At 49.5% G+C, this 24,939-nt stretch overlaps 2 protein-coding genes across 6 annotated transcripts in view; both read right to left on the bottom strand.

Moving 5' to 3' along the window:
• TMEM132B (transmembrane protein 132B) overlaps positions 1-12,465 on the bottom strand; it is a 507,362-nt gene extending 494,897 nt beyond the window's left edge. Inside the window, exons 1-2 of one of the 3 annotated variants that reach the window (XM_055358386.1) lie at positions 12,374-12,465; positions 9,790-9,994 (exon numbers count right to left, since the gene is read on the bottom strand). In XM_055358386.1, the coding sequence (XP_055214361.1) occupies positions 9,790-9,862 (73 nt within the window). In that variant the 5' untranslated portion in view covers positions 9,863-9,994; positions 12,374-12,465. Of the gene's footprint in view, positions 1-9,789; positions 9,995-12,104 lie in introns of all 3 variants that reach the window. The other 2 variants (XM_063694489.1, XM_019039332.2) reach the window with 2 other exon arrangements.
• An 8,137-nt stretch (positions 12,466-20,602) lies between these two features.
• AACS (acetoacetyl-CoA synthetase) overlaps positions 20,603-24,939 on the bottom strand; it is a 77,971-nt gene continuing 73,634 nt past the window's right edge. For all 3 annotated transcript variants that reach the window (XM_031000692.3, XM_031000693.3, XM_063694488.1), the window contains one exon: positions 20,603-21,833. In XM_031000692.3, the coding sequence (XP_030856552.2) occupies positions 21,696-21,833 (138 nt within the window). In that variant the 3' untranslated portion in view covers positions 20,603-21,695. The remainder of the gene's footprint in view (positions 21,834-24,939) is intronic.

Raw genomic sequence — 24,939 nt, 5'->3', positions numbered from 1 at the left:
TTGAGATGGAGTCTCACTCTGTTGCCCAGGCTGGAGTGAAGTGGCACGATCTCAGCTCACTGCAACCTCCGCCTCCCAGGTTCACGCCATTCTCCTGCCTCAGCCTCCCGAGTAGCTGGGACTACAGGCACCCGCCACCATGCGCGGCTTTTTTTATATTTTTAGTAGAGACGGGGTTTGACCGTGTTAGCCAGGATGGTCTCGATCTCCTGACCTCATGATCTGCCCGCCTCGGCCCTGCAAAGTGCTGGGATTACAGGCGTGAGCCACCGCGCCCGGCCTTCTTCTTTTTGTTTTTCAAAGACCCTAGCTCTTAGGTTCCGGAATCATAAAGTGAAATGTCCATGGGAATCAGGCTAACTACTGTATGTGAGTGAAATGGGGCCGGTGCAGGGCAATAGGGAGTGGACTAGACTGCAGTAAACTGGAGAGTGAACGCTCTGCTTCAAGACGTTCCAATTTAATCTTTTAAAAGCAACACTAGGGAACAGGTATAGGACTCCAGACTGACTGGGATTTTTTGAAATCACGGAGGAATCAGGGCTCAAAATAGAAATAAATCTGAGCGGTAGAAAAAGGAACGGGAATTGCTGCGGTAGACACCTGTCTTCTGTGTCCCCCTCCGTACGTTTGGAGAATCCCCCACTGTCTGAGTCTTCATGAGACACAGCAGCTGCCTCGCACAATAAATGCCAAATAATTTTAAAATAATAATGGTAGGCCGGGCACGGTGGCTCACGCCTGTAATCCCAGCACTTTGGGAGGCCAAGGCGGGCGGATCACGAGGTCAAGAGATAGAGACCATCCTAGCCAACATGGCGAAACCCTGTCTCTACTAAAAATACAAAAATTAGCTGGGCGTGGTGGCGCCGCCTATAGTCCCAGCTACTCCAGAGGCTGAGGCAGGAGAATCGCTTGAACCCAGGAGGCGGAGGTTGCAGTGAGCCGAGAGCATGCCACTGCACTCCAGCCTGGCGACAGAGCGAGACTCCATCTCAAAATAATAATAATAATAATAATGGTAATAGCTAAAACTTAAAATGCTTACTCAGTCACCTCTTCTACACGCTTCACATATATTCTGTTATTTAGTTCACATAGCCCCCTCCCCCCACAGAGGTAGGCATGACTACACTATCCCCGTTTTGTAGATGAGCAAGCCGAGGCATGCATGGCGTCCAGGCTCACACAGATATGTGGCAGAGCCTGGATTCAAATCCAGTCTGGCTCCAGCATCCACGCACTTAATGCCTTGCCACCCTTCCAATGAGGGTATTAGCTTGTGACAGAGCTCGGCCAACCAGACTTGGAATCTGGAGCAATTGATCTGAAGAAGCAGAGACAGGGAGAAGCTATTCCGGTGTCAGCAACAATGTCGAATATCCAGGGACAGCAGGGCAGCGGTGATGATCGGCTCTGATGTTCTCCGGCTCTGTCACCCATTGCCCGGCAGCAGTGGTAGCCACGGACTCATCAGGCGAATTCCGTGGCATGCTTCCCTTTGTCTGCACGTCCTCTTTGGAGTCTATTTTTGCAGTTTCTCAACAACTCTGCGAGCTCTCCAGGTGTTGTTTCAATCAATTCCTTTTCCACTTGAGTCAGCTGGAGTCCGCCTTTGTTGCTCACACCCAGGTATCCCAACTGATGGGTCCCATTTGATGCACACCTGTGTCTGTGAACCCGGATCTGTGGCTGCGGCACTTACAATAAGCTCCCTTGTGACTCGAGCTTCTGTGGGAGGGATTCTGGTCTTTGCAGCTCTCCAGCCCTGGATTCGAATAACCCTGACTTTCCAAACTCTGAAGCCACACCAGGAGGGAAACAAGGCTGCAGGTCTACCCAGCCCTAGTACAATCACATCTGTTCAGGTGACAGTGGCCAGGACTGCTGCAGATAGTGCCATTATGGCCAGGTATTGAGCTGACCCAGATGAGGGTTTTCTTTTTTTTATCACATTTCACCATTATTAAGAATTAGCTCTGTGTCATTAGCACACCACGCTATCAACTCAAATCCATCCTACCATCTGGAAGAGGCTCACACGAACAGCATGGAGCCCAGATGGATGCTGTTAGGAGAGCTGTGAGCAGAGATCAACAGAGAGGGAGGGAGGGAGAGACAGAGAAAGAGCAGACACAGAGAGAAATAGAGACAGACAGAAATAGAGAGACAGAGAGAGAGAAATAGAAAAACAAAGAGAAACAGGGAAAGAAAGGGAGAGACATAGAAAGAGGGGAAGGGAGAAAAAGACAAAGAGATAGTGAGAAATAGAGACAGCGATAGAAAAACAGAGACAGACTTATAGAAAAGGGAAATCAGGAGGCTGAGGCAGGAGAATGGCGTGAACCCGGGAGGCGGAGCTTGCAGTGAGCCGAGATCATGCCTGGGCGACAGAGCAAGACTCTGTCTCAAAAAAAAAAAAAAAAAAAGAAAAGAAAAAGAAAAGGGAAATCAAAGAGGAGAGAGAGATAGAGAGAGACAGAGAAGAGTGAGAAAGAGAAACAGAGGAAAGGGGGAGAGAGAGACAAAAAGACAACGAAAGAGATTGAGAGTGAGCAAGAGAGAGTTGTAAGGAGAGAAACTGAGTAACAGGGACTGTAAGAGAGACAGACAGTGTCGAGGACACCGCGTGACAAGGAGAGACGGGATGTGTCACGGCACCCTGGGACAAAGTTCCTGGGACAGATAAAGCCACGGCTGTGCTTCCCTCTCTCCCAGCCACCATGCCCAGCCTTGCAAAGGAAGGTGGGGCCCTCCTATTAAGGTGTCAAAGGTGAACAAGAATGAGGAACAACACAAATGTCCATTAATAAGGGAGGGGTATAAATTACACAAGATTCATACAATGGAATACTATACAGAAACTGAATTTTAAAATATTGTTTTTAAAAAACCAAAAAAACAAAAGTTTAAAGGAAGAACTCTCCCTTGGGAGATGTGTTAGTCTATTCAGGACGCCACAACAAAATGCCTTAGTGGGTCGTTTATAAGCAACAGAAATTTATCACTCACAGTTCTGGAGGCTGGGCAGTCCAAGGTCAATGTGCCAGCAGATTCCATGAGGGCCCACCCTCTGCATCACATGTGGCCCCTTCTTGCATCATCTTCGCTTGGTGGAAGGGGTGAACAAGCTCCCTTGGGCCTCCTTTATGAGGGCACTAATCCCAATCATGACAGTGGGGCCCTCATGACCTCGTCAGCTCCCAAAGGCCCCACCTCTTACTACCCCCAAGGTAGGGATTAGGTTTCCACATATGAATCTTCAGACCATAGCAGGAGACAACAGTCCTAATTATGCACAATTTGTTTCAACAGCTTCCCCTGCTCCTTCCTCAGCTTGGCATTTCTGGCGGGTGACCTAAGACAACAGAAGGGTGTCACTAAATCACATTTGGGGCTGTCACCATGGTTTCCAGAGGAGCATCTGTGAAGCACATGTTTCCGTCTCCCTCATTGGAAGCTGGCCTTGAATCGGGGACCTTTGGAGGAAGGCAGAAGGTTCTAGTGCAAGGAGGTGAACCCCTTTCCCTCTCACCTCCCCCCATCCCCATCCCTACCCACCCCCCAACACACACACACACACGGCCATGGCTGGGACAGTTAGCAAGTCCTTCCTCCAGCCTGGTCAGACCCAGAGCAGGAAGAGTGCTGTGACAGAGTCCCCTCCCAGAGCCATGCCTCAGCAGGCTATTCCCAGGCTGCTCACAAAGGCCCCACGAAGAAACAGGGCAGGAATCCATTTGCCATGTGCCCCCATTTTCTAGACACGGACACTGAGTCCCAAAAGGTGATGTGACAAGCTGGCTAAGGGCCAGGCCTTCTGCACTCACAGCCTGCCAAGGGGGCCAAGGCGGAGCCACAGTTTCTGCCTGCACAGCAGCCGTTTCCTTCCCTGCTGAGAGGAGGAGGCAGCTCTCCTTTGGTGAACTACAAAGGGATGTTGTTGAAAAGGGATGCTCCCGACCATGAGTGGTCACATGACCCAAGCCTAGCCAATCAGATTCACAGGGAGGGTTTGGGACAAGCTGGGTACCCTAATTTCCACCAATGAGAGTCAGGCCTGGGAGTTTTGCTGGAACCCTTGGTTCCAAGAAGGCCAGCTTCTTGAAAAATGCCCCTGGAGTGTTCTTGGGTTGCTGAGAAGCAGGCCCTGAGAGGAGGCCAGGAGGACAAGGGATATTGGGGGTGATTCCTGTGAAAGATAAAAGGTGGAGGAAGCAGAACTGGGAAGAAAAGCCTTCAGCCCCTGACATGAATCTGACGGCAGCTACCACAGCGAGGTCCAGTAAATTTATATTTATATTTATATTTATATTTATATTTATATTTATATTATTATGAGATATAATACTCATCATCTAAAACATTTTGAGTACCATACTTAAACGTTTTCGTTTTTCCAGACTTGACCTTTGTACATCAAAGGAGGCTTCTTTCCACCCCGCACAGCTTGGATGGAACCAGTGAGCAGAACTAGGCCCAGCCGCTGCCTTTGGTTTGTCTTCCTCTGAAGGAAAAATACGCCAGCAAAGACAACGTTCTATAACCCAATTTGAGTGTCTCATTACAATTACATAATGATAATTGCCAGCTTTGTGTTCCATTTGGCAACTTGTTAAAGTAATTGAACAAAATATAACTAATGAACACTTATAATGAAGTTCATAATTAGGTCCTTGAAACACTTGATATAAAAAAAAATTTCAGATTCTTTTTTTAAAAAAGCTGTACTCAAGTGAGGTGAAGTGAGGCAGACCCAGGAATTGGAGAAAGCTATGAATGGTTCCTCTGGTTTGAAAGGAATAAAGCCCCGCAAATCATTACCCAGGTAACAGCACTGGACTCCTAGAGCTGATATACTAACTTGAAGGAGATGGTGGATGTGAGTGGCTAACTCGAGGCTTGGCAGGCAGTAGGTGAACAAGAAATACTTGTTCCTTCCCTCCTGTTGGGCAGGAAGTTCACTGAGGGTAGACAGTGCTATCCATTACTGTCTATATTCTGTGGGGCCTTGTCTGGGAGACTGACACCCGGAGGTTCTTAGAAAGTGTAGCTAAAAAGAGAATATTGAATCTGCTGCTTCCTGAAGACCTTCTTCCCTGCCACTCAAGATGAACAATAATAGAGGAACCACAGGTCCCACACTCAGATCAGCAAGAGTATAGCGGACTCTGCAGTTGGCAACCCAACAGCCATTCCCACAATCAAGGTAAAAAATTCAATACCTAAATAGTAACTTCACAGTGACGAGGCCTGGAAGCCCCACCTTACCCAAGCAACCAAAGTTAACATCCCCAATAATGGGACTAATGAGCATTAGTCCCATTATTAATAATGAGCATTAGTCCCATTATTGGGACCCTGATGTGTGGCCTCTGATATGACCTACCAAGAAGGCCTCAGCACCACCTCCACACAGTCCTGCCAAAAGTTCATAACTGAATCCAAACATCAGGAGCCATCAGACCACCCAATGTGAAGAGCATGCTGCAAAGTCACTGGCCTGTCCTCTCGAAAACATCAAAGTCATGGAAGGCAAAGAAAGTCCCAGGAAGTTCTTCTGATTCACGGAGAATAAGGAGATGTTTCAATAGAGTGCACTGTGTGATCTGGGCCTTTATTCTGCTATAAAGGACCTTTTTTTTGTTTTTTTTTTTTTTGAGACAGAGTCTCTCTCTGTTGCCCAGGCTGGAGTGCAGTGCTGCTGTCTCGCCTCACTGCAAGCCCCGCCTCCTGGGTTCACGCCATTCTCCTGCCTCAGCCTCCCAAGTAGCTGGGACTACAGGCGCCCGCCACCACGCCTGCTAATTTTTTGTATTTTTAGTAAAGACAGAGTTTCACCATGTTAGCCAGGATGGTCTCAATCTCCTGACCTCGTGATCCGCCCGCCTCGGCCTCCCAAAGTGCTGGGATTACAGGCGTGAGCCACCGTGCCCGGCCAAAGGACATTATTAAGACAATGGGCAGGATCTGAAAAAGGTTAGTAGATTAGATAATAGTAGTTTCCATGTTAATTTCCTGATGATTGTGCTATGGCTATGTAAGAGAATATCCTCGTTTTTAGGAATTCACAATGGAGTATTTAGGGACAAAGGGACATTGTGTCTGCAGTTGACTCAAACCATTCAGAAAAAAAAAACACATACTTGTGTATGTATGCACATGTGTGTATGTAGGGAGAGAAAAAGATTAAACAAACATCACATGATGCCAACACTTTGGCAGTTTGAGTGAAGAATATCTAGAACTGTTTATGTTATTATTGAAACTTTTCTTTAATTTGAAATTATGTCAAAACACAAAAAGGAAAGGAAAGGAATACAGATACCTGCTTCCCAGTTTCCCCTAGAGCTAGTGGTGGCCAAGAGACACAGTTCTAACCAATGAAATGGAGGAGAAGGCTGCTGAGGATCTTTCTGGGGATAAATTTTCCTCTGGTAAAATAAGAATGGGCTTCAAAGAGAATTCTCACTGCACTGGCCGCCTCATTGCTTTAAGTATGTGAGGATGTGGTGCTGGAGCTGCAGCAGCCATCTTGTGACCATGAGGAAAAGGCCAAGAAACTCACAAAGCTTTCCCCATGTAAGAGTTTCCTTGATACTGTTGCCCCACTTATGAGGTTACATAGGATCATTCAATTCCTGTAATCCTTCAATCCCATTCATCATTCCAGGCCCAATGTCAGAACCTGTATCACTCAGGACCAGGTGGACAGGGCAGTTCCCATGTCAAACATTACCAAAGGGAAAAGAGAGCTTTGGAGACTCTTACATCAGCAATTAAATGCTGTGGCCTAGAAATGACACGTCCCTTCCACTCACAACTCATTGGCCTTCATAGAACACAGGGCCTAGCCTTGATTCCACAATTCTTATTCTTGAGGGGTCTGCATGCCTAAGTTTTGCCCCTTTTCCTCAACTATAAATTCCTCATGGTAAGTTTTTAAAGATACTAATGCCTAGACTTTTCCCCAAACTATTCAAATCATCAGCTGAAGTCAGGAGTCCGAGACAAGCCTGGGTAACATGGTGAGACCCCGTCTTGACTAAAAACACAAAAATTAGCCAGGCATGTTGGTGCGCGCCTGTAATCCCAGCTACTCGGGAGACTGAGGCATAAGAATCACTTGAACCTGGGAGGCAGAGGGTTGCAGCGAGCCAATATCGCAGCACTGCACTCCAGCCTGAGCGACAAAGTGAGGCTCCGCCTAAAAAATAAAAAAAAATCAGAATCCCTGGGAGTAGGGCCTGGAAATCGGTATTTTACAATTCAGGTATAACATACATTTATAGTCCATAGCAAAAATTTTAACTGTACGTCTCAAATATTTTTATTACAGTAAAATATACATAACATAAAACTTGCCACTTTACCCATGTTTAAGTGTACGGTTCAGTGGCATTAAGTACATTCACAGTGTTATGCGAAAGTCACCACCATCCATTTCTAGAACCTTTTCATCATCCTAAACAAAAACTATGTACCCATTAAACATGCTCTCCCCATTCCTTCTCCCTCCCCGTCCCTGAATAAGCTCTGGTCTACTTTCTGTCCCTATGAATTTGACTATTCTAGGTACTTCATAGAAATGGAATCATACAGTATTTGTCATTTTGTGACCGGTGTCTGTCATTTATGATAACGTGTTCAAGGTTCATGTACACTATAGTGTCAGAACTTCATTCCTTTTCATATAATATTATGAAATAATATTCATTCCTTTTCATATAATATTATGAAATAAAATGTGTTATATCCCTACAATAGAATATTATTCAGCCTTAAAAAGGAATGAAGTTCTTCTATCTTCTACAATATTCTATTGCAGGGATAGAACACATTTTGTTTATCATTCATCAGTGACAAAAGCTTGGGCTGTCTCTGCCTTTTGGTGATTGTGAATAACGCTGCTACAAACATTAGCATACAAACATCTGTTTGTGTCCTGGCTTTCAGTTCTTTTGGGTATATACCTAGGAGTGCAATTCCTGGCTCACTGGGTAATTATAAGTTTAACTTTTTGAGGAACCACCAGCGTGTTTCCACAGCAGCTGCCCCAATTTACATTCCCACCAGCAAGACACCAGGGTTCCAGTTTCTCCACACCCTCACCAAAGCCCAGCTGTTTGGTACACATATATGAACTCGAGTAACCACCACGTGGATAAAGACATCTAACATTTCCTGCACCCCAGAAGGTACCCTCATGAGAATCAGTATTGTTGCAAGTTCCCCAGCAGCCAGGGTCAAGAACCATGCCCTAAACTTTTAGTGGTTCTATCTCTGGGAAGGCTGGCTAACTCTCTACCTAAAAATAAACCTCGAGTCTGAAGATGGAACATTAAAAATGACATTGTCACCTTGACAGAGTGGCTAATAATGCCCCAGCGGGCAGGAGCCCATCAATCATGGGCCGCTGCCTTCTGTTTGGAGAGCTGAGGAAGACGCCAAGATGGAAAGGAGGGATGCAGCACAGGACAAGCCGGGGTGGCTGCCTGGGCACGGAAATCCCAGCCCACACCTCCCCAGGCCTCTCCCCAAACTGGGAACAAGAAATCTAGCAGCCAGACAGAAGTGCTGCCTTCCCTGAATTCAATTTGCAAGGTCAATCATGTAAGAACCCAGGCCTAATAGAATTGTCACATCTGTGTCACGGTCATTTACAACGCACTTTTGCCGCGTCTGAACATGAAAGCAATTATGTGATACATACTTTGGCAAGAACCTGAGGTTCCCATCAAGGGAGAGAGAAACACTGTCAAGTCAGGTTATTTAAAGAAAGAAAGAACGAAAAGAAGGAAAGCCGCAAAGACACATTCATTAAGAAAATTTGAAAATTTCCACTTCCCTAGAAATCACATAAGAAGACTTAAGAGTCAGAATCCTTTTGAAAGCTCCATTGTCTTAAGAGTATAAATAGCATCTTTTTAGAAACACACAATTTCAATCAAGCTGGAATAATGGGAAGTACCATTCATGGAACGTTGTCTTTTAAAATTTCATGACACATGAAATGATTCTCACTCCAAATCTAATTAAATTAGAGGCTCAAGCATATGAGAGTTTGTGACAACATCAAAGCGCTTGGAAAACGTACATGTAATTGATCTTCTTCACTGGGGTATGATTTCTTTTAATCAATCTAGATATTCAGGAAGTACCCAAAGAAAGGACCACGAGAAACAGGGTTATCAAAAGAGGGAGTCTCTCTATCCTTCTTGGGAGCTCTTTCCAAAAGGGCTGGCCCTAGCCCATGGGATCTTGGGCAAGTTCCTTTAACTTGAGTCTTATTCCCCATCTTCAAAATAGGGATAATGATGACACCTACCTCCTAGGGTTATAGTCAGGATCGTGGCCCCGGAACAGTGCCAAGCATATGGTATGTACTTGAGCAATGTTAGCTATTATTGGCACCAAATGGCTAAGCCCTAACGGCTCAGCAGAACCCAGCCCAAAGCCCACACAATTGTGACTCCAGCCCCTGAAGCCAGTGGTCTCGGGCCTTGTTGCAAAAGGACAGATCGGCAGATGACACAACAGGAGCCATATCCTTCAGCCACCAGACAGCCCAGGCTGACAAAAAACTTTAGCAACAGGCACAGAGGGGACCCAGGAGTCATTACCAAAACTGCATTTCCCTCCGCCCCAGCCTGGGTGAGACATGAGCGCCCACAACCTCCCTCTTCAAATGCCTTCTTTCAAGTGCCAGTTCCCACCAGCAGTCCTTCAGCACTGCTTGCCTGCAGGCCAGGGACTCCTGCCCCAGGCCACTCAAGGTTTCCATCCTACCTGCAGCCTCTGATGGACCATAGAAGGGCACCGTCTCTGCTCTCCCAAGATATTTTTCGAGGAAATGGGCCATTGACGTAGACAGGTGGCACAGCACACTGCTCAAGGAGTCTGCAGCCAGGCTGCCCGGGCTTCAGTCCCCAATCCACTACTGTTGGCTGGCTGACGCTGGGTGGGTCAAACTCTCTGCACCTCAGTTTCCATCCTGTAAAAACAGAGATCATAAAAGCATCTTCTTTCGGTATACTTGTGTGAGTTAACGAGTTGACGCTTTACGTGCTCAGGACAGCCTAAGAGAACCTGAGGGTTTGCTCAAGGAGTGGTTTCCACTCTGCTCCGCCCACACTGTAGACTTTGCAGAAACATAACTATTTTTTAGTAACCCAAGTTAATTTGTTATGAACTCCCACTCTCGTAGGGATACGAGGTGAATCTGCCATGGGTGAGACTTCCCTTCTTTCCCCAGCGTTGTGCCTAAATTTGGGCAGGAGTGTGTCTCGCCATAGCAGGGGACGGAGGGGACCTATTCTCACTATCACCTCCCCACCGTGGTGCCCACTGAGGTGGCCTCATTGCTCTCTGGATCTAATCATTGACCCAGCGAGGCCCTTCTGGCAAAGCCTGGGGATAACGATGATGCAGACCCCACAGGGCTGTCTGAGGGCTGATGAATCAATGCACATGTAGCCCTTAGAACAGGGCCCAGCCCATGCTGGTGGTCATTCCATGTTAGCCACTTTGACCTGGCAATCGGGGACCCAAGGAATGTGGGCCCAGCCTTGCCTGATCTTCCCTTTTATTCCAAGAGAAGCTGTGAAATCTCCCAATTTCTAAATTGGCATTGGATCCAAATAAACAGTGATTGTGAGAAGCAAGCAAGATACAGCTGAGGGCTGGATTTGAACCCTTGGCCATTGGGTTGAGACGTCTGTCCCCTGTTGCTAAGTTTGCCATTCATGGCTAGTCCCATTTTACAGATGGAAGAGGTGAGGCCCTGAGTGGTCGAAAAACTTGCAGTATGACCCAGCTGGCTGAGCCAGGACTTGAACCCAGACTGTTGGATCCAGGGTCAGTCCTCTCACACTTGTGCCTTCCATTAACATCCATGGCCTTTAGATAGAGCAGTCTTCTGCTGTCCTCAGCTTCCCTGTGGCTGTGCCCGACCTTCTTCTTGTATTTACATCACCAAATCCCTTGTTCCAGTTACGACTGCTGTACAACTATCCAAAAATTTAGTAGCATACAACAGAAGTGATCTTATTATATTTCACAGATTCTATGGGTCAGGAATTCAGTCAGGGCTTGACTGGGTGATTCTTTTGTTCCACGCGGTGTCAACTGAGGTTACTCAATGATATTCAGCTGGCAGATGGCCGATCCGGAGGCTGAAAGATGGCTCCATTCATATGCCTGGTATCTTGGTGGGGATGGCTGGAAGACTGGGCTCTGCTGGGACTTCTGGCCACAGTACCTCCACGTGGCTTTTCCAGCATGGTGCCCCGGGTATGAGACTTCTTAAATGGTAGCAGGCTCCTGCCAGTGAGCATCCCCAAAAGAACCAGGCAGAGCTACCTGGTTTTCCTGGTCCAGCCCGCAAGTCACTGAGCGTCACCTCCGCTATACTTTATAGAACAAACCAGTCACCAGCCCACCTAGATTGGTGGGGAGGGGATATAGACATGCCCCTCACCAAAAGAAGTGTCAAAAATTGTGCAGCCGTTTTTCTTTAACTGCCACAACCCCTGAGGTAACTGTAAAGTTCAGGAGGACAACAATTGTATAAGATGGATTTATCTTGGAAGGGGTTGCTCCTCCTCAAAAGGTGGCCTCCCACTTAAATCTCACTGATCCTCAAAACCCAATTCTTTCATCTGCATTCTGTGCAAATAAGCCTCATTTGTCTTCATGACCCGTGAACATGCAGACCCAGAAGAACTTTTTTTTTTTTTTGGAATTCTGATTGGGAACTCTTTCAGGCCAGAGCCAGGCAATTCTTCAATTCTCCGACCGCCCGAAACAAGGCCTGTCTTACCGATTTGCATGCATCCACCATCACTGGGGACCTCATTGCCTAAGGCAAAGGTCCCCAACCTTTTTGGCACCAGGGACCTGTTTCGTGGAAGACAATTTTTCCATGGGGAGAACTGATTGTTTCAGGATGAAAGGCATTAGCTTCTCATAAGGAGCGCACAACCTAGATCCCTGACACGCCTGCAGTTCACAATAGGGTTTGCGCTCCTAAAAGACTCGAATGCCACGGCTGATCTGACAGGAGGCAGAGGTCAGGCGGTAACGCTCCCTTGCCTGCTACTCACCTCCCACTGTGTGGCGCAGTTCCCAGCAGGCCACTGGACTGGTACTGGTCCACGGCCCGGGGCTTGGGGAGCCCTGGTAAGCCATCCATAGTCAGACAGCGAATGAGGCAGTGACCTAAACTCACAACTCAGCCGCGGCACTTCTTCCTCACCTGGAATTCTGCCTCTTCACAAAAGCCCCATGACTGCTATTAGGTGGAGGTGCTTGTCATGCCTGAGATTCATCCTCTCCCCTCCAGCCTCAGAGCCCTTATCCTCCCCTGACGCACCTCCATGCCCCAAGCTCAGGTCACGTGGCTCCGGTTGGACTGGCCTCTCCTCCTGCCGCAGGGCAGTCACATGATCCAGGTGCCGCCAATCAGAACCTCCCCTTCCCCTGGTCTCCATGATTGGTTCAGAGAGAGGCACATGACCTGGGCCAGGCCAATGGGACTCCTCTTCGGGCCTTTTGTTGGAACTTCGGCAAAAAGACAAAGACTGAAGCCTACGCAGAAGGAAGAAGGAAGGAGAGATTATAAAATAATAGGAGATAGCATTTATTGAGCACCTGCTATGTGCCCAGCACTATTTTACTGGCAACATGGTTATTTCACTGGCATCACAGCCCCGTGAGATACATAGTATTCTTTTTTTTATTTTTCGTTTTTTTTTTTTTTTTTTTTGGAGATGGAGTCTCACTGTGTCACCCAGGTTGGAGTACAATGGCACAATCTTGGCTCACTGCAACCTCTGCCTCCTGAGTTCAAGCGATTCTCCTGCCTCAGCCTCCTGAATAGCTGGGATTACAGGCGCCTGCCACCACGCCCAGCTAATTTTTGTATTTTTAGTAGAGATGGGGTTTCACCATGTTGGCCAGGCTGGTCTCGAACTTCTGACCTCAGGTGATCTGCCCGCCTCAGCCTCCCAAAGTGCTGGGATTACAGGCATGAGCCACCACACCCAGCCACGATGCATAGTATTATTAATCCCCACATTTCTAGATGGGAGAAAGGAGGTTCAGAGAGGTTAAGTGACTTGTCTATGGTCACAAAGGAAGAGGCAGAGCCATCACTCACATCCAGGCACTTGGTTCCAGAATAGTGTTCCAGATGTAACAAACCTTCAGGTTACCTGGTTATGTTTTAATTTCAGATTAACAATAAATACTTTTTTGGTATAAACACATCCTATGAAATATTTGGGACATTCTTACACTGAAAAACTAGCTATTATTCATTGTTTTTCTGAAACTTACATTTAACTGGGTGTCCTGTATTTTATCCAGCAACCCAATTCCAGAGCCCATGGTCTTAACCACTATGCCCTACTGCCCATACAGATGCCATGAGAGATGTTGAATCCTGATTACATTGACGCAGCCCTGTATCCTGCTGTGCCTGAAGCCAGTGATGAGAGATGGCTTTCTGTCACTTGCCTCTGAAGAGTTCTGACTGACATAGTGCTATGCCGAATTCAAATGAGCACTTTTTTGAACCCTTACCCTGTAGTTGGGACCAAGGGGTGGGAGATACAGAGGAGATAAAGGAGGAAGATTCCCACCCTCAAGGACCGGAGTGGGGCTGAGAAGACAGAACTCACACATCTGGAGGTGCTAAGTAGAGTGTGCCGCACACTGAGGCCTGGGCCACTGGCCGAGTGTGTTAGTGCTCTATTGCTGCATAATAAATTATCACACACTTAGCAGCGGAAAACAGACCAAGACTCTGTTGTGCTGGGGTGGGAGCAGGAGACAGGCACAGGGAGGCTACAGAGAGAAAGAAGGGGCATGGGAGGAAAGGAGAGAAGGGGCCAGCACCTGTGAAAAGAGGAAACGAAACAGGGCTGGTTGCTGCCTCCAGCTTTTTAAAGGAAACCACCTGCCCGTCCAGGGCCTACCTCCCCAGCTCTCAGTCCTATTACTGTGTGCAGCCGGTTCCGCACCTGAAGGGGTTGTATGACCCAGGCCTACTCAATCAACATATTTCCTCCTCCTGGCCAGTGATTGGCTCAGGTTTGGTCATATGATCCAAATAGCCAATAAGCTTCAAGATGGGGACTCACGTTGAAACTACGGGGAGGCGGGGGAGGGGATCTTTCTTCCCCTCTTAACACTGTGAGGACATAAGCCTGGAGCTGAAAGAATCCATCTTGCCATCATGAGAGGAGAGTCCATCTAAGAATGTCAACACAGAGGAAGGCAGAGATGAGATGGAGAGAGAGAACACTGATAATGTCATCAGAGCGTCTGGATCCAGCCACACCTGAAGCTAATCCTAGCATTGGAGTTTTCAAAATGGTGAGCCAATTACCCCTTTTCTGCTTGAGCCAGTTGGCGTTGGGGTTTCTGTTACTAGTACCCAACAAAATACTTAGTCGTGACTGAAAAAAAAAACAAAAAAGTGGATGCCAAAAACAAGCAGACCAGGTGCCACAGGTAAATAGTGAGCAGGGTCGGTGAGACTGATAAGCACAGAGCCTGCAAAATGGAAACTGGTCCAAGCCTCGTGGTGCCACTTGACAACCACTCCCTTTTACTCTCCCAACAACCCAACATGACTTGTGATCTCACTGTTTGAGCCAGGGAAAGAAAGAAAGAAGTAGGAGGGAGTCCCAAGATGAAATCGTTTGGAAATAGTCCCAGAGCATAATGAATTGACTAACACCTGTTTCTCCCCTGGAAGTCATCTAATGAAATTATTAGACCATCAATTTACCACTGTGATGGCCAAGAGTGCTCTCCAACGGGATAAACCATGACAACAAAGCCAGAGTTCCAATTGTAATGTGCCTTACACACCTTTTTTTAAAACAATTTTTCCTTTTTTATTTTTTATTTTTATTTTTTGACATGGAGTCTCACTCTGTTGCCTAGGCTGGAGTAGAGTGGAGCGATCTCAGCTCACTGCAACCTTCGCCTCCCGGGTTCAAGCGATTCTCCTGCCTCAGACTCCTGAGTAGCTGGGACCACAGGTGTGCACCACCATGCCTGACTAATTTTTGTGGGTTTTTTTGTTTGTTTGTTTGTTTGTTTGTTTGTTTTTGTATTTTTAGTAGAGATGGGGTTTCACCATGTTAGCCAGGCTGGTCTCAAACTCGTGACCTCAGGTGATCTGCCTGCCTTGGCCTCCCAAAGTGCTGGGATTACAGGTGTGAGCTGCCATGCCTGGCCATTAAACACCTTCTTAACAGGCCTTTACTTGCTTATGACTCTCTTTGGACACAAATTGGCAGGAAGCTTTTAGAAATCATTTGCACTAATCTAAAAGGCAGTCATGGCTCAGAGAAAAAGAATCTCAGCTCATCAAAGCCAGCTTAGGCTTCTGAGGCCTAATCAGACAGTCTCCTGATCATCTTTGCTATGTGTTCACTGTCTGTCTGCTGGATGGTCAGAACGCTTCTCGTGTTTTGTGCACACATGGTGCTCAGGCACAGTGACAGGAGAAGAGCAAGAAGGGAAGGAGGAAGCTGGTGAGCCGACGTCATGGAGCCATTGGGCTTTCACCAGCCAGCGCCCAATGCAGACCCACCTGCTGCCCCTACTGAGCCCAGCAAAAGGAACTGCCCTCGGCGCGATCCTCCAAATGCTCATCCAATGATGTCACTGCTCTGGGCGCCCTTAGAATGTGTTCCGTGCCCAGCACCACAATCCCACCTCCTCTCCCACTCTCTTGCCCCCTGTATTAGTCAGGGTTCCCTAGAGGAATAGAACTAAGAGGATAGATAAAGATAGATATATAGATAGATATAAAGGGGAGTTTATTAAGTGTTAACTTACATGATCTCAAGGTCCTACAATAGGCTGTCTGCAAGCTTAAGGAGCAAGGAGAGCCAGTCCGAGTCTCAAAACTGAAGAACTTGGGCGTGATGTTCAAGGGCAGAGAGCATCCAGCATGGGAGAAAGATGTAGGCTGGGAGGCTAGGCCAGTCTCGCCTTTTCACGTTTTTCTGCCTGGCAGCTGATTAGATTGTGCCCACCAGATTAAGGGTGGATCTGCCTTCCCCAGCCCACTGACTCAAATGTTAATATCCTTTGACAGCACCCTCACAGACACACCCAGGATCAATACTTTGCATCCTTCAATCCAATCAAGTTGACACTCATTAGTAACCATCACACCCCCATATTCTCCAAATAGCCTTTCTTGTTCCTGTAGTTCAGTTCATTCCCTTCTCAGGACTTCTGGCTGGCTGGTCATCCTACGATCTTCACATGGCAGCGTCAGGCCTCCCAGGCTACAGCTTCAGTGTCACCTAAGGGAGTCCCCCCAACCAATGTGGCTAAAGAGCATCCTGTCCCATCAGACCTCCTCTTGTTTCCTGTTGGCCATCTGTCCCCCTCCACGAGGCATACCCTCTATGGTGCAAAGAGCTCAACTACCCTGGTGATCACTGGGCCCAAGGATAAGCACAGATGTATCCATTGGACACATGAGTTAGTACCTGGTCCCCTGGCTCTGCAGAACACTGAAGAAAAGCCACTTGATTGGGACATAGAGCTGTCAATGAACTGAGAACCACTGAGGGCACAGGCTGAGGTCTGGTGGCCATGAGCAGCCGCAGTTGGTCAGTGTTCTATGAGAACAGGGAAATCACCCTGCTTGCCTGCCTGTCTGAATGGGCACTGGGCTTTCAGGATTCAACTTGAACTAGAATAGAAACTACATTCTGACATCCTCACAGCTCTGTTCTTTGGAGTTTGGGGATTTGGGGGTTTTTTTTGTTTTTTTTTTTTTTGAGACAGGATCTTGCTCTTGTCACCCAGGCTGGAGTGCAGTGGTGCAATCACAGCTCACTGTAGCCTCAACCTCCCAGGCTCAAGCGATCCTCCTGTATTAGCCTCCTGAGTAGCTAGAAACACAGGTGCATGCCACCACACCCAGCTAATTTTTAAAAGTTTTTTTGTAGTCAGGTCCTCACCATGTTGCCCAACCAGGTCTCAAACTCCTAGACTCAAGCAATCCTCCTGCCTTGGCCTCCTCCCAAAGTGCTAGGATTACAGGCATGAGCCACTGTGCCTGGCTCTTTCGGGTTTTGATAGGCATGCAATCTTAGCTTTAAGGGCACACACACACTCATGTTCACACACATATGTTCACACACACAGACACATACATTCACAAACACACATAAGGCCAAAGTGTTGTAAAAACTGATGCGTTTGCCTCACAAACCTCACAGTCTACCCTTCAAAATACAGAGATGCGAACACAAGCAGCATCGCCTCCGCACACGTGCACACGCACGTTCCACCCCAGCCGATTCTTCATCTCTCCTGGGCGGCAGGACCCAGCGGGGTAACCCACATCCCAGCTCAAGCAAAGCAGCAGCCGTCCAGGAGAGATGGAGTCGGGCACAGAAGCAGCCAGATTCCTTCATTCCTGTGGGAGGGGCTGCGACTGTCCCCCATCACCATTCCCCACCCTTCCTTGTCACAGAGCCATCTGCACCCACCACTAGAGTTCTGGGAGGGCACCTGTCACCCTGCTGGGCAGCACATCTCCCCGCTTCCTACACAGCTGAGTGCAGTCAGGTGACAAGGCTGTGGCCAAGGGGGTGAGGGTGAATGTTAGGTCACCTCCTCCGTGACTGTGGTGAGCCAACATCTTCCAAGTGGACAAGACCTGCACACCAGGGGAGGCAGCAACCATTTGGAAACCCAGGTCCTTGAGTGACCTTGCAAAACAAAGCTACCTACCCGCCCTGGCCTACCTATTCACCTCAGAGCGGTGACAGGAGAGAAGACACATTCCTGATTGAGCCAGATTTGGGGGCACCTGTTAGAGCAGCCCAGCTTGAACCCAGTGACAGATCATCCCCCATAAATCTGCATGTGACATTCCCTCTGAAGTCTTGAGCCCATCACAGGATAGGATGTGGCTGGGTCCTCAAAGGGAGTTTTGTTCCCCGTGAGCCCTTCTCCTGGGCATTTGCAGACTCGAGGGAAGGGGCTCTTCTGTTCACCTACAGCCATGGTGACAGGGGTGGTACGACATCAGGAATATGCCTTTTCTAAGGTGTGTGGGTTTCAGGCCTTCTGTTTGGGAAACAGATGAGTGAGCCAACCTGGGCCCTATCCTAGAGGGCTCAGATGCCCCTGTGGGGACAGGTCGGTGGCTGACTGCAGCTGGAGTTGATCGGTTCAGCTCCAGTTGAGAAGAATCCTCCCAGGCGAGAAGGTGGGGCTGGGCAGCCCAAGCATGAGAAGGAGGCCTCCAGCCTGGAGAAGGTTCCTGGAGGTGGGCAGGAAGGGCCTGGAGGAGGACCAGCTGCTCAGAGGCCTGCTGGCCGTGGGAGATAGCAGAATCCTGGCAGCCCTAGCCAGGCTGTGTGGCAGATCCTGATGCCTTCAGAAGCTCCTGATGGGCCAGGCCTGGTGGGGAGCTGGAAGAAGACGAGAAGGCACGGTGCAGCCCACGGCCATCTCAGAGATGAAAAGGCAGCTGGCCGGCAGGTGGTGGGTTTTTTAGAGTGATGCTCGGGCCAAGGAACGTCAAAAGCAGGCTCAGCACCATGTGCACTCAACTGGCTGTTGTTCCAGACCATCTGTCCCTCATTAATGAAGTTGTCCGGCAGGGCTTATTAATAAGGATGCGTGGGCTTATTCAGCCTGGGCCGTCTTGCTGGAACTAAAGGGCACGCTGATTAAGCTGTAATGACTCCTCAGGCACTGTCAACATGAAGGGAATCTCCAGGCACCCAGTGAGAAGAGAGGACCTTGCAGGCCCCAGGCCCGACCTGAACCCTAAGGCCCACGGGCCACTCACAGGGGAGGACAATCCCAGCCCAAGTGTCATCAACCAGGACTCCCTGCTGCTCCCAACAACCACCATCCACTTCTCCCTCGGCCAGCAGGACCCAGACTGTGTTTGCAAAGTGAGGTCAGCAGAGTAGCAGCCCCCCAAAGATATCCACATCCTAATCCTTGGAACCTGTGAATGCGTTAGGTTACATGGTGCTGTGGGTTGGATGTGGCTTGTCTATATGCCAAAACTCATGTTGGCATTGACACCCAATGTAGCAGTGTTGGGAGGGGTCAGATCCCTCCTGAATACATTAATGCCCTCTGTAGGGAGTGAGTTCTCACCGTCACTTGTGCCTCGTGAGAACAGATTAGTTCCCAAGGGCGTGGTTGTTGAAGGGTCTGGTTTCTTCTCTCACTGCGTGATCTCTGCATGCACCTGCTCCCCCTCCATGTTCTGCCCTGAGTGGAAGCAGCATGAGGCCCTCACCAGATGCAGCTGCCCAGTCTTGGACTTTTCAGCCACCAGAATCATGAACCAGATGAACGCCTTAATAAATTATTAACTTATAAATCACCCAGCTTCAGGTATTCTGTTACAGCAAAACAAAATGGACTAAGACGTCGTGAGGAGGAGTGAGGGCTGCAGATGGAATTAAGGTTGTTAATCAGCACACATCACAATAGGGAGATTATCCTTATTCAAGTGGGCCTGCTGCAATCACAGGGGGTTCTTACATGTGGACACGGTGGGTGGGAGTGTCAGCGTCAGAGAGCTGCAGTGGAAGGAAGGTGTGACCGGCCACTGCTGAAGACAACAGGGCACCAGACAAGAAACACAGTGGCCTCTAGAAGCGGGAGAAGGCAAGGAAATGGATTCTCCCCTGCAGATTCCTGAAGGAACACAGCCCTGCTGTCACCGTGATTTCAGCCCAGTGAGACCCACAGCAGACTTCTAACCTCCAGGACTGTAATAAACTGGGGCTGTGTTAAGCCACTGCCTTTGTGGAAATATTACAGCAGCTGTTGGAAACTCACAAAAAAAGGGAACAGGTCCTCTTTGAAATACTCAGACCCCCGGATGCCCTTGCAGCGAAGGCGGCTGCGTGTCCCCAGGCTGGCTGGTGAGGCCCAGCAGATGCTGCCGGCTTTCCAGAAAAGCCATCATTTTGCAGATAAAAAGGGACACACTCCAGAGATGCAGCTTTTTGCCTTTACCCAGCCCCCTTCTCACTCCCACCTTCTTCCTGCCTACGGCACGGATGAAAGACTAGAGGTGGGGCAGCCACGCAGGGCCAAGATGATGACTGCCACATCCTGAGGACAGCAGAGTGCAGCAGACAGGAGCCAGGACTGCTGCACTGTGGAGTTGCTGCCCGGCCCCGGGAGAATGGACTGCCTCCAACTTCCTGTGACGTGAGAGCCATAAACGCTGCTGGGCCAAGCCTGGATCCCGTGGCATGCAGCCACACACAACCCAAGTGACATGCAGCTCTTGCGATGACAAGAAAGGAGCCAGAAACCTGGCTGGCACTGGGTTTTGGGGGATCTCAGGGTGGAGGGGGGACAGGGTGCTGGCTTCACACTGAGCAGCACTCCTCGTCGGTCACAAGGGAATGTGGGTAAGTACCAGGGCCCTGGGAAGTGCCCCCAACAATTCGAACCACACAACTCCAGGGCACAGCTGTTGGCAGGCGCACAAGCACCACCAGCCTCACACACGCAGATGCGGTCCCCCCTCCAGAGAAAACACACCAGCACACTGCACACACAGCATGGGTGCATGTGCACACATGTATACATTTATTGCATAAAATTCATCATAGCACTTTCCCCCATATTTTTATAATCCAAAAGGAAAATGATTCAAGAAAGGATTTCATTGTGCTCAGTTTCAAAAAATATAAAAATGAACATCAGATTAGAGATACAAGTTCATACGCTGAACTGAATGGTACATACCAACTGCCTGGCTATGGAAACCCGTGACTTGACTTAGGGGTGCTGAAGACATGATCTCGACAAGAACCCCCTAGCAACTCTCAGGTGGAGGCAGCACAGGGATGCGGTTCCTGGTGAGGAGGGTCCTCACTCGGTGACCACACTGCCTGGGCTCACAGCTGGAGGGCTCACCCATGAGGGACACGGGTGGACACCCACTGCTTCACATGCCTAATTCACATTAGAAACATGTAAAGCCATTCAAAGTCTGTGCAATAAAGAGATCCTGTATGAAATCCACTCATTCCTTGGAGGGAAGCTGGCCCGGAGGCACGCTCTGGTTGACGGGTGACGCACGGTCCTCCAGGGCCTGCATTCCATCCATGACACAGACACACTTGAACACCCAGCCCGCCGGTCCTAGCAGCCAGCTGTGAAAGCTGTGTCAAGTCACGGGGGTTCCTTTGTAACAGCTAAAGCTCAAAGGCATACTGGACCCTGAGGGAAAACAGGAGAGCCTGAGATGGGAAGGGAAGAAAGGGATTTGCACCTTCACAGAGCAAAATGGGACAACGGGACGGGGAGGTCGAAGACAAGACCTTGGCTCAGGAGTGTGTCTGTCTTCAGCACCAGCCAGCCCCACCGTTCCCACTGCACTGTGTGTGCAAAGACACACACACTCACCACAGTGCCACACGTGCGGCCCAGACACTCCCTCCTGGTCTCTGAAGGCCAGAATCCCGCTCCAGTGTGTGGAAGATCCAGGTACCCACCAGATTTAACAAAACAGAGAAACGATCCCTCCCCAAGCCTACAGAACACTTGGTGCGAGCATCCTTTTACAACAGCTGTACGTTTCTGTATAATTTCTTGAGCACACAAAAGTTACAGTGCACACGGGTGCGGCTGAGTGACACGCCAGCCAGTCTGACTCAGAAGCCCTGCAGCTCAGGGATGTCCCGGTACAGATCCAGGGTCTCGGGATTCAAGAAAGCACCTCCTTGCTCCACGGCTTTTCCAGCGATGATCTGTTTGACGGCAACTTCCACTTTCTTGCCGTTGAGCGTATACTGCGAGGGAAAGGTAGAAAAACAAGAACATTTAAACCTGAAGGGGGGAAAATCCGCAGCCCTGGATATATCCAGGCCCCAAAGGCCCAGCTCCACCTGGAGCGCCAGGAGTGAATGGGTCTCAGCTCTAAGATGCCCCTCTTCCCACCAGGTCTGCAAACATGCACCGAAGTACGGTGAACTGACCACTGTCTCTCTGTTTGGGGGATAAAACCTGTTCTTCTGAAAGGCAATTTCAAGGACTGGTGCTGAAACTCAACTCTAACACTCTCCACACCCCGCCCCCGCCCCCTGGCACGGCTGTTGAGAAACTGAGGCAATTTCAAAGTTGCCCAGAGGGGTCACCATGAGCATGTTCATTTTTCTTTTTTTTTTTTTTTTTTGAGACAGAGTCACACTCTGTCACCCAGGCTGGAGTGCAGTGGCGCAATGTCCGCTTACTGCAAGCTCCGCCTCCCAGGTTCACACCATTCTCCTACCTCAGCCTCCTGAGTAGCTGGGACCACAGGCACCCGCCACCACGCCCGGCTAATTTTTTGTATTTTTAGTAGAGATGGGGTTTCACCAGGATGGTCTCATGTTAGCCAGGATGGTCTTGATCTCCTGACCTCATGATCCACCCACCTTGGCCTCCCAAAGTGCTAGGATCACAGGCGTGAGCCACCGCGCCCAGCCGAGCATGTTCATTTTTCTAACGCTGCACACTCCACTGGGCCCCGTTGGGACCCACCACATGTGTCACATCCAAGCTGGCCTCGAGAGGGCCCTCCAGACACCCCACTGACCCCGGCAGTGCATATTCCAGATGGGAATATAAAAAAGAATATCTCTCAGGGTTCAGGGTCAGCCTGACCAGGATAAAAATGCAGGCATAGACCATTCCTAAATCCCAGCAGACACCCTGGGCAAGAAAGTTTTCAGGGAAGATGTGGCTCCTGCCACCCCATCTGGGGGATACTGGGTGAATTCCTGAACCTGAGTTCACTTCCTCGAATGAAAGTGGGGGTGCCAGCACCTAGGCTGTAAGGCTGTGAGTCACGGGGTGAATGAATCAGCGCACACACAGCTTCAGAAGTGCCTAGCTACTATGTTTTATGATGATTTTACTTTTATTTATACTTTTTTACTTCTCTATATATTTTATCACGTTATTCTATGATAAAGACCATTACTTTATTGATATTGCCATTACTTCAGAAGTGGCCCAGCTTCCTAGAACTAGAGGCAAGAGTGTCCCCAAGCTCCCATGAACTCCTCCTCAGAGCCAGCCATCTGCACGGGACGGTGTGTTACTTCTTCTCACAGTCGGGCCCTTTCCAAACATTCAGAGCTCCAAGATTCATGGCACGTGTTTCACCTTGAATCCAAAAAAGCCCTGGGCAATGTTGGTGTGTTGTGGGCTAGGAAACTTCAGGAGCAACAGAGCCCAGTAAGGAGTCCTCGATCACTGGCACCTTTTTTTTTTTTAACCTGAGATGTAATTAAAATTCATTCACTTGAAAATTCAGTCGACGTGTGAACTAATTAAAGATCTAAGCGCTGGCTTCCAAGGGCCTGCCTGTCACTTCATGTGGTGTCGCCAGCCCTCCCGCTGTGAGATGCAAACGTCTCGCCTGCTCTGTGCCCTGCTACGCTTCACACAGGGGTCCACGTGCAGCTCACGGGAGCTAATACCGCCACCTTCCACCCGCTGGCAAAATACAGCAGCATCCTCTTAAAAGAAATCCTGCTACCATTTCCTCTGGAGAGAGGGGAAAGGTAGAGGAAAGGGAAAGAGAAAGGAAGAAGCCACCGCCCCCCTGCCCACCCCCACACCAGCTCCTGCATGAGGCCTCCCCAAGTAGAAAGGAGCCCAGCAGCCTCCTGTCAGGAAGGGCCAGACATCCCAGCCATGACCCGAGCAAAGGCCCGCTGGACTTAGTACAGCCATGGCTGCCTGAGGGCTGCAGTCGGGAAGCCCTCAAATGCCAGGAGTCCATTCCACTTGGCCATGACCCTCGCGGGGTCCCCAGGTCTTTATTCTGGGTGAGCAGAAGGCGGAGCTGACTATGAACACCCCTTCCTTGGGCAAGACCCCTCATCTCTCTGGGTTTCCTCATAAGAGGAAGTAAGATGGGTGTGAGGAAGACAAGCTTGTCCCGCCTCACCAGGGTCACAGGACCAGCTCCCCACCCCCCGTTCACTCACCAGACACCAAAAGCATCTGCTGTTTGCCAGGCAGTCAGCTGAGCTCCGAAGAAAAGGAGGTAGACCCACAAGGTTCCTGTCCTCAAGAGGCCTCCACTCCACCAGAAAGATGTGAACATACACAAGAACTCACCCTCAGCACCCCCATGGTAAACACTGTCAAAGCTAAAGATGGAGGCCAGGACACTGTTCAAACAGGAAATGCAAGGAAAGCCTCTCTGACTTAGGCACAGAGAGCAACTGAGATCAGGTGTGTGGAAGGGCTTTGCACAGCGTGCACACCTACTCCGAATGAAGGCTGACGGTGAGTGGAGGCAGCACAGAAACAGAGGCACGGGGACTGCGTTCTGGGCACCCCGTGGCCCACGGCACCCACCAGAGAGGCTCTGTTGTCAACTCATCTTAGAGATGGGGAAACTGAGGCTTGGATGCTGCGTTGCCCAAAGTCATGCCTCAGGGGCAGAGGGGGGGCCAGGGCTAAGTGACAGAGCCCCTGTGCATAAAGACCCTCAGAGAACCCGCTGTGAAGGCTGGCGGCAAGGACTGCGCGGGCCAGAGCCTCCCCAGTCCCCCAGGGCCGCTCACTCCAATGGTGCCGCATCACCACCCTGAGCTGCGGCGGGCGAGTGAGGGGCTCCTCTCCTCGTGTCACAGATCAGAGACGGGATGAGTCTTACTCAACACAAGGAGTGTGGCTGGCTCTGGGCCCAGATCTCTCCTGAGCCCTCACCAGGAACCCCCAAATGCTGAAAATGGCACTGGCTTCCCAGGGAACAGAAGCGGCAGTGTCTCTCCACGCAGGGACAGAGATGCGCCCCGGGCTCAGGCTGTTCTCGGGGTGGTGAGGGGAGGGTAGCCCACTCCCTACAAGCAACATGTGAAGGGTCAGACCTGCAACAGGCTCTCCTGCCTCAGCAAG

Source organism: Gorilla gorilla, chromosome 10 (assembly GCF_029281585.2).
Source record: "Gorilla gorilla gorilla isolate KB3781 chromosome 10, NHGRI_mGorGor1-v2.1_pri, whole genome shotgun sequence".
In the NCBI taxonomy this organism is placed as follows: Eukaryota; Metazoa; Chordata; class Mammalia; order Primates; family Hominidae; genus Gorilla; species Gorilla gorilla.
Note: the sequence above shows the minus strand (reverse complement) of the source record. Positions and strands in the feature narration are given on the sequence as shown.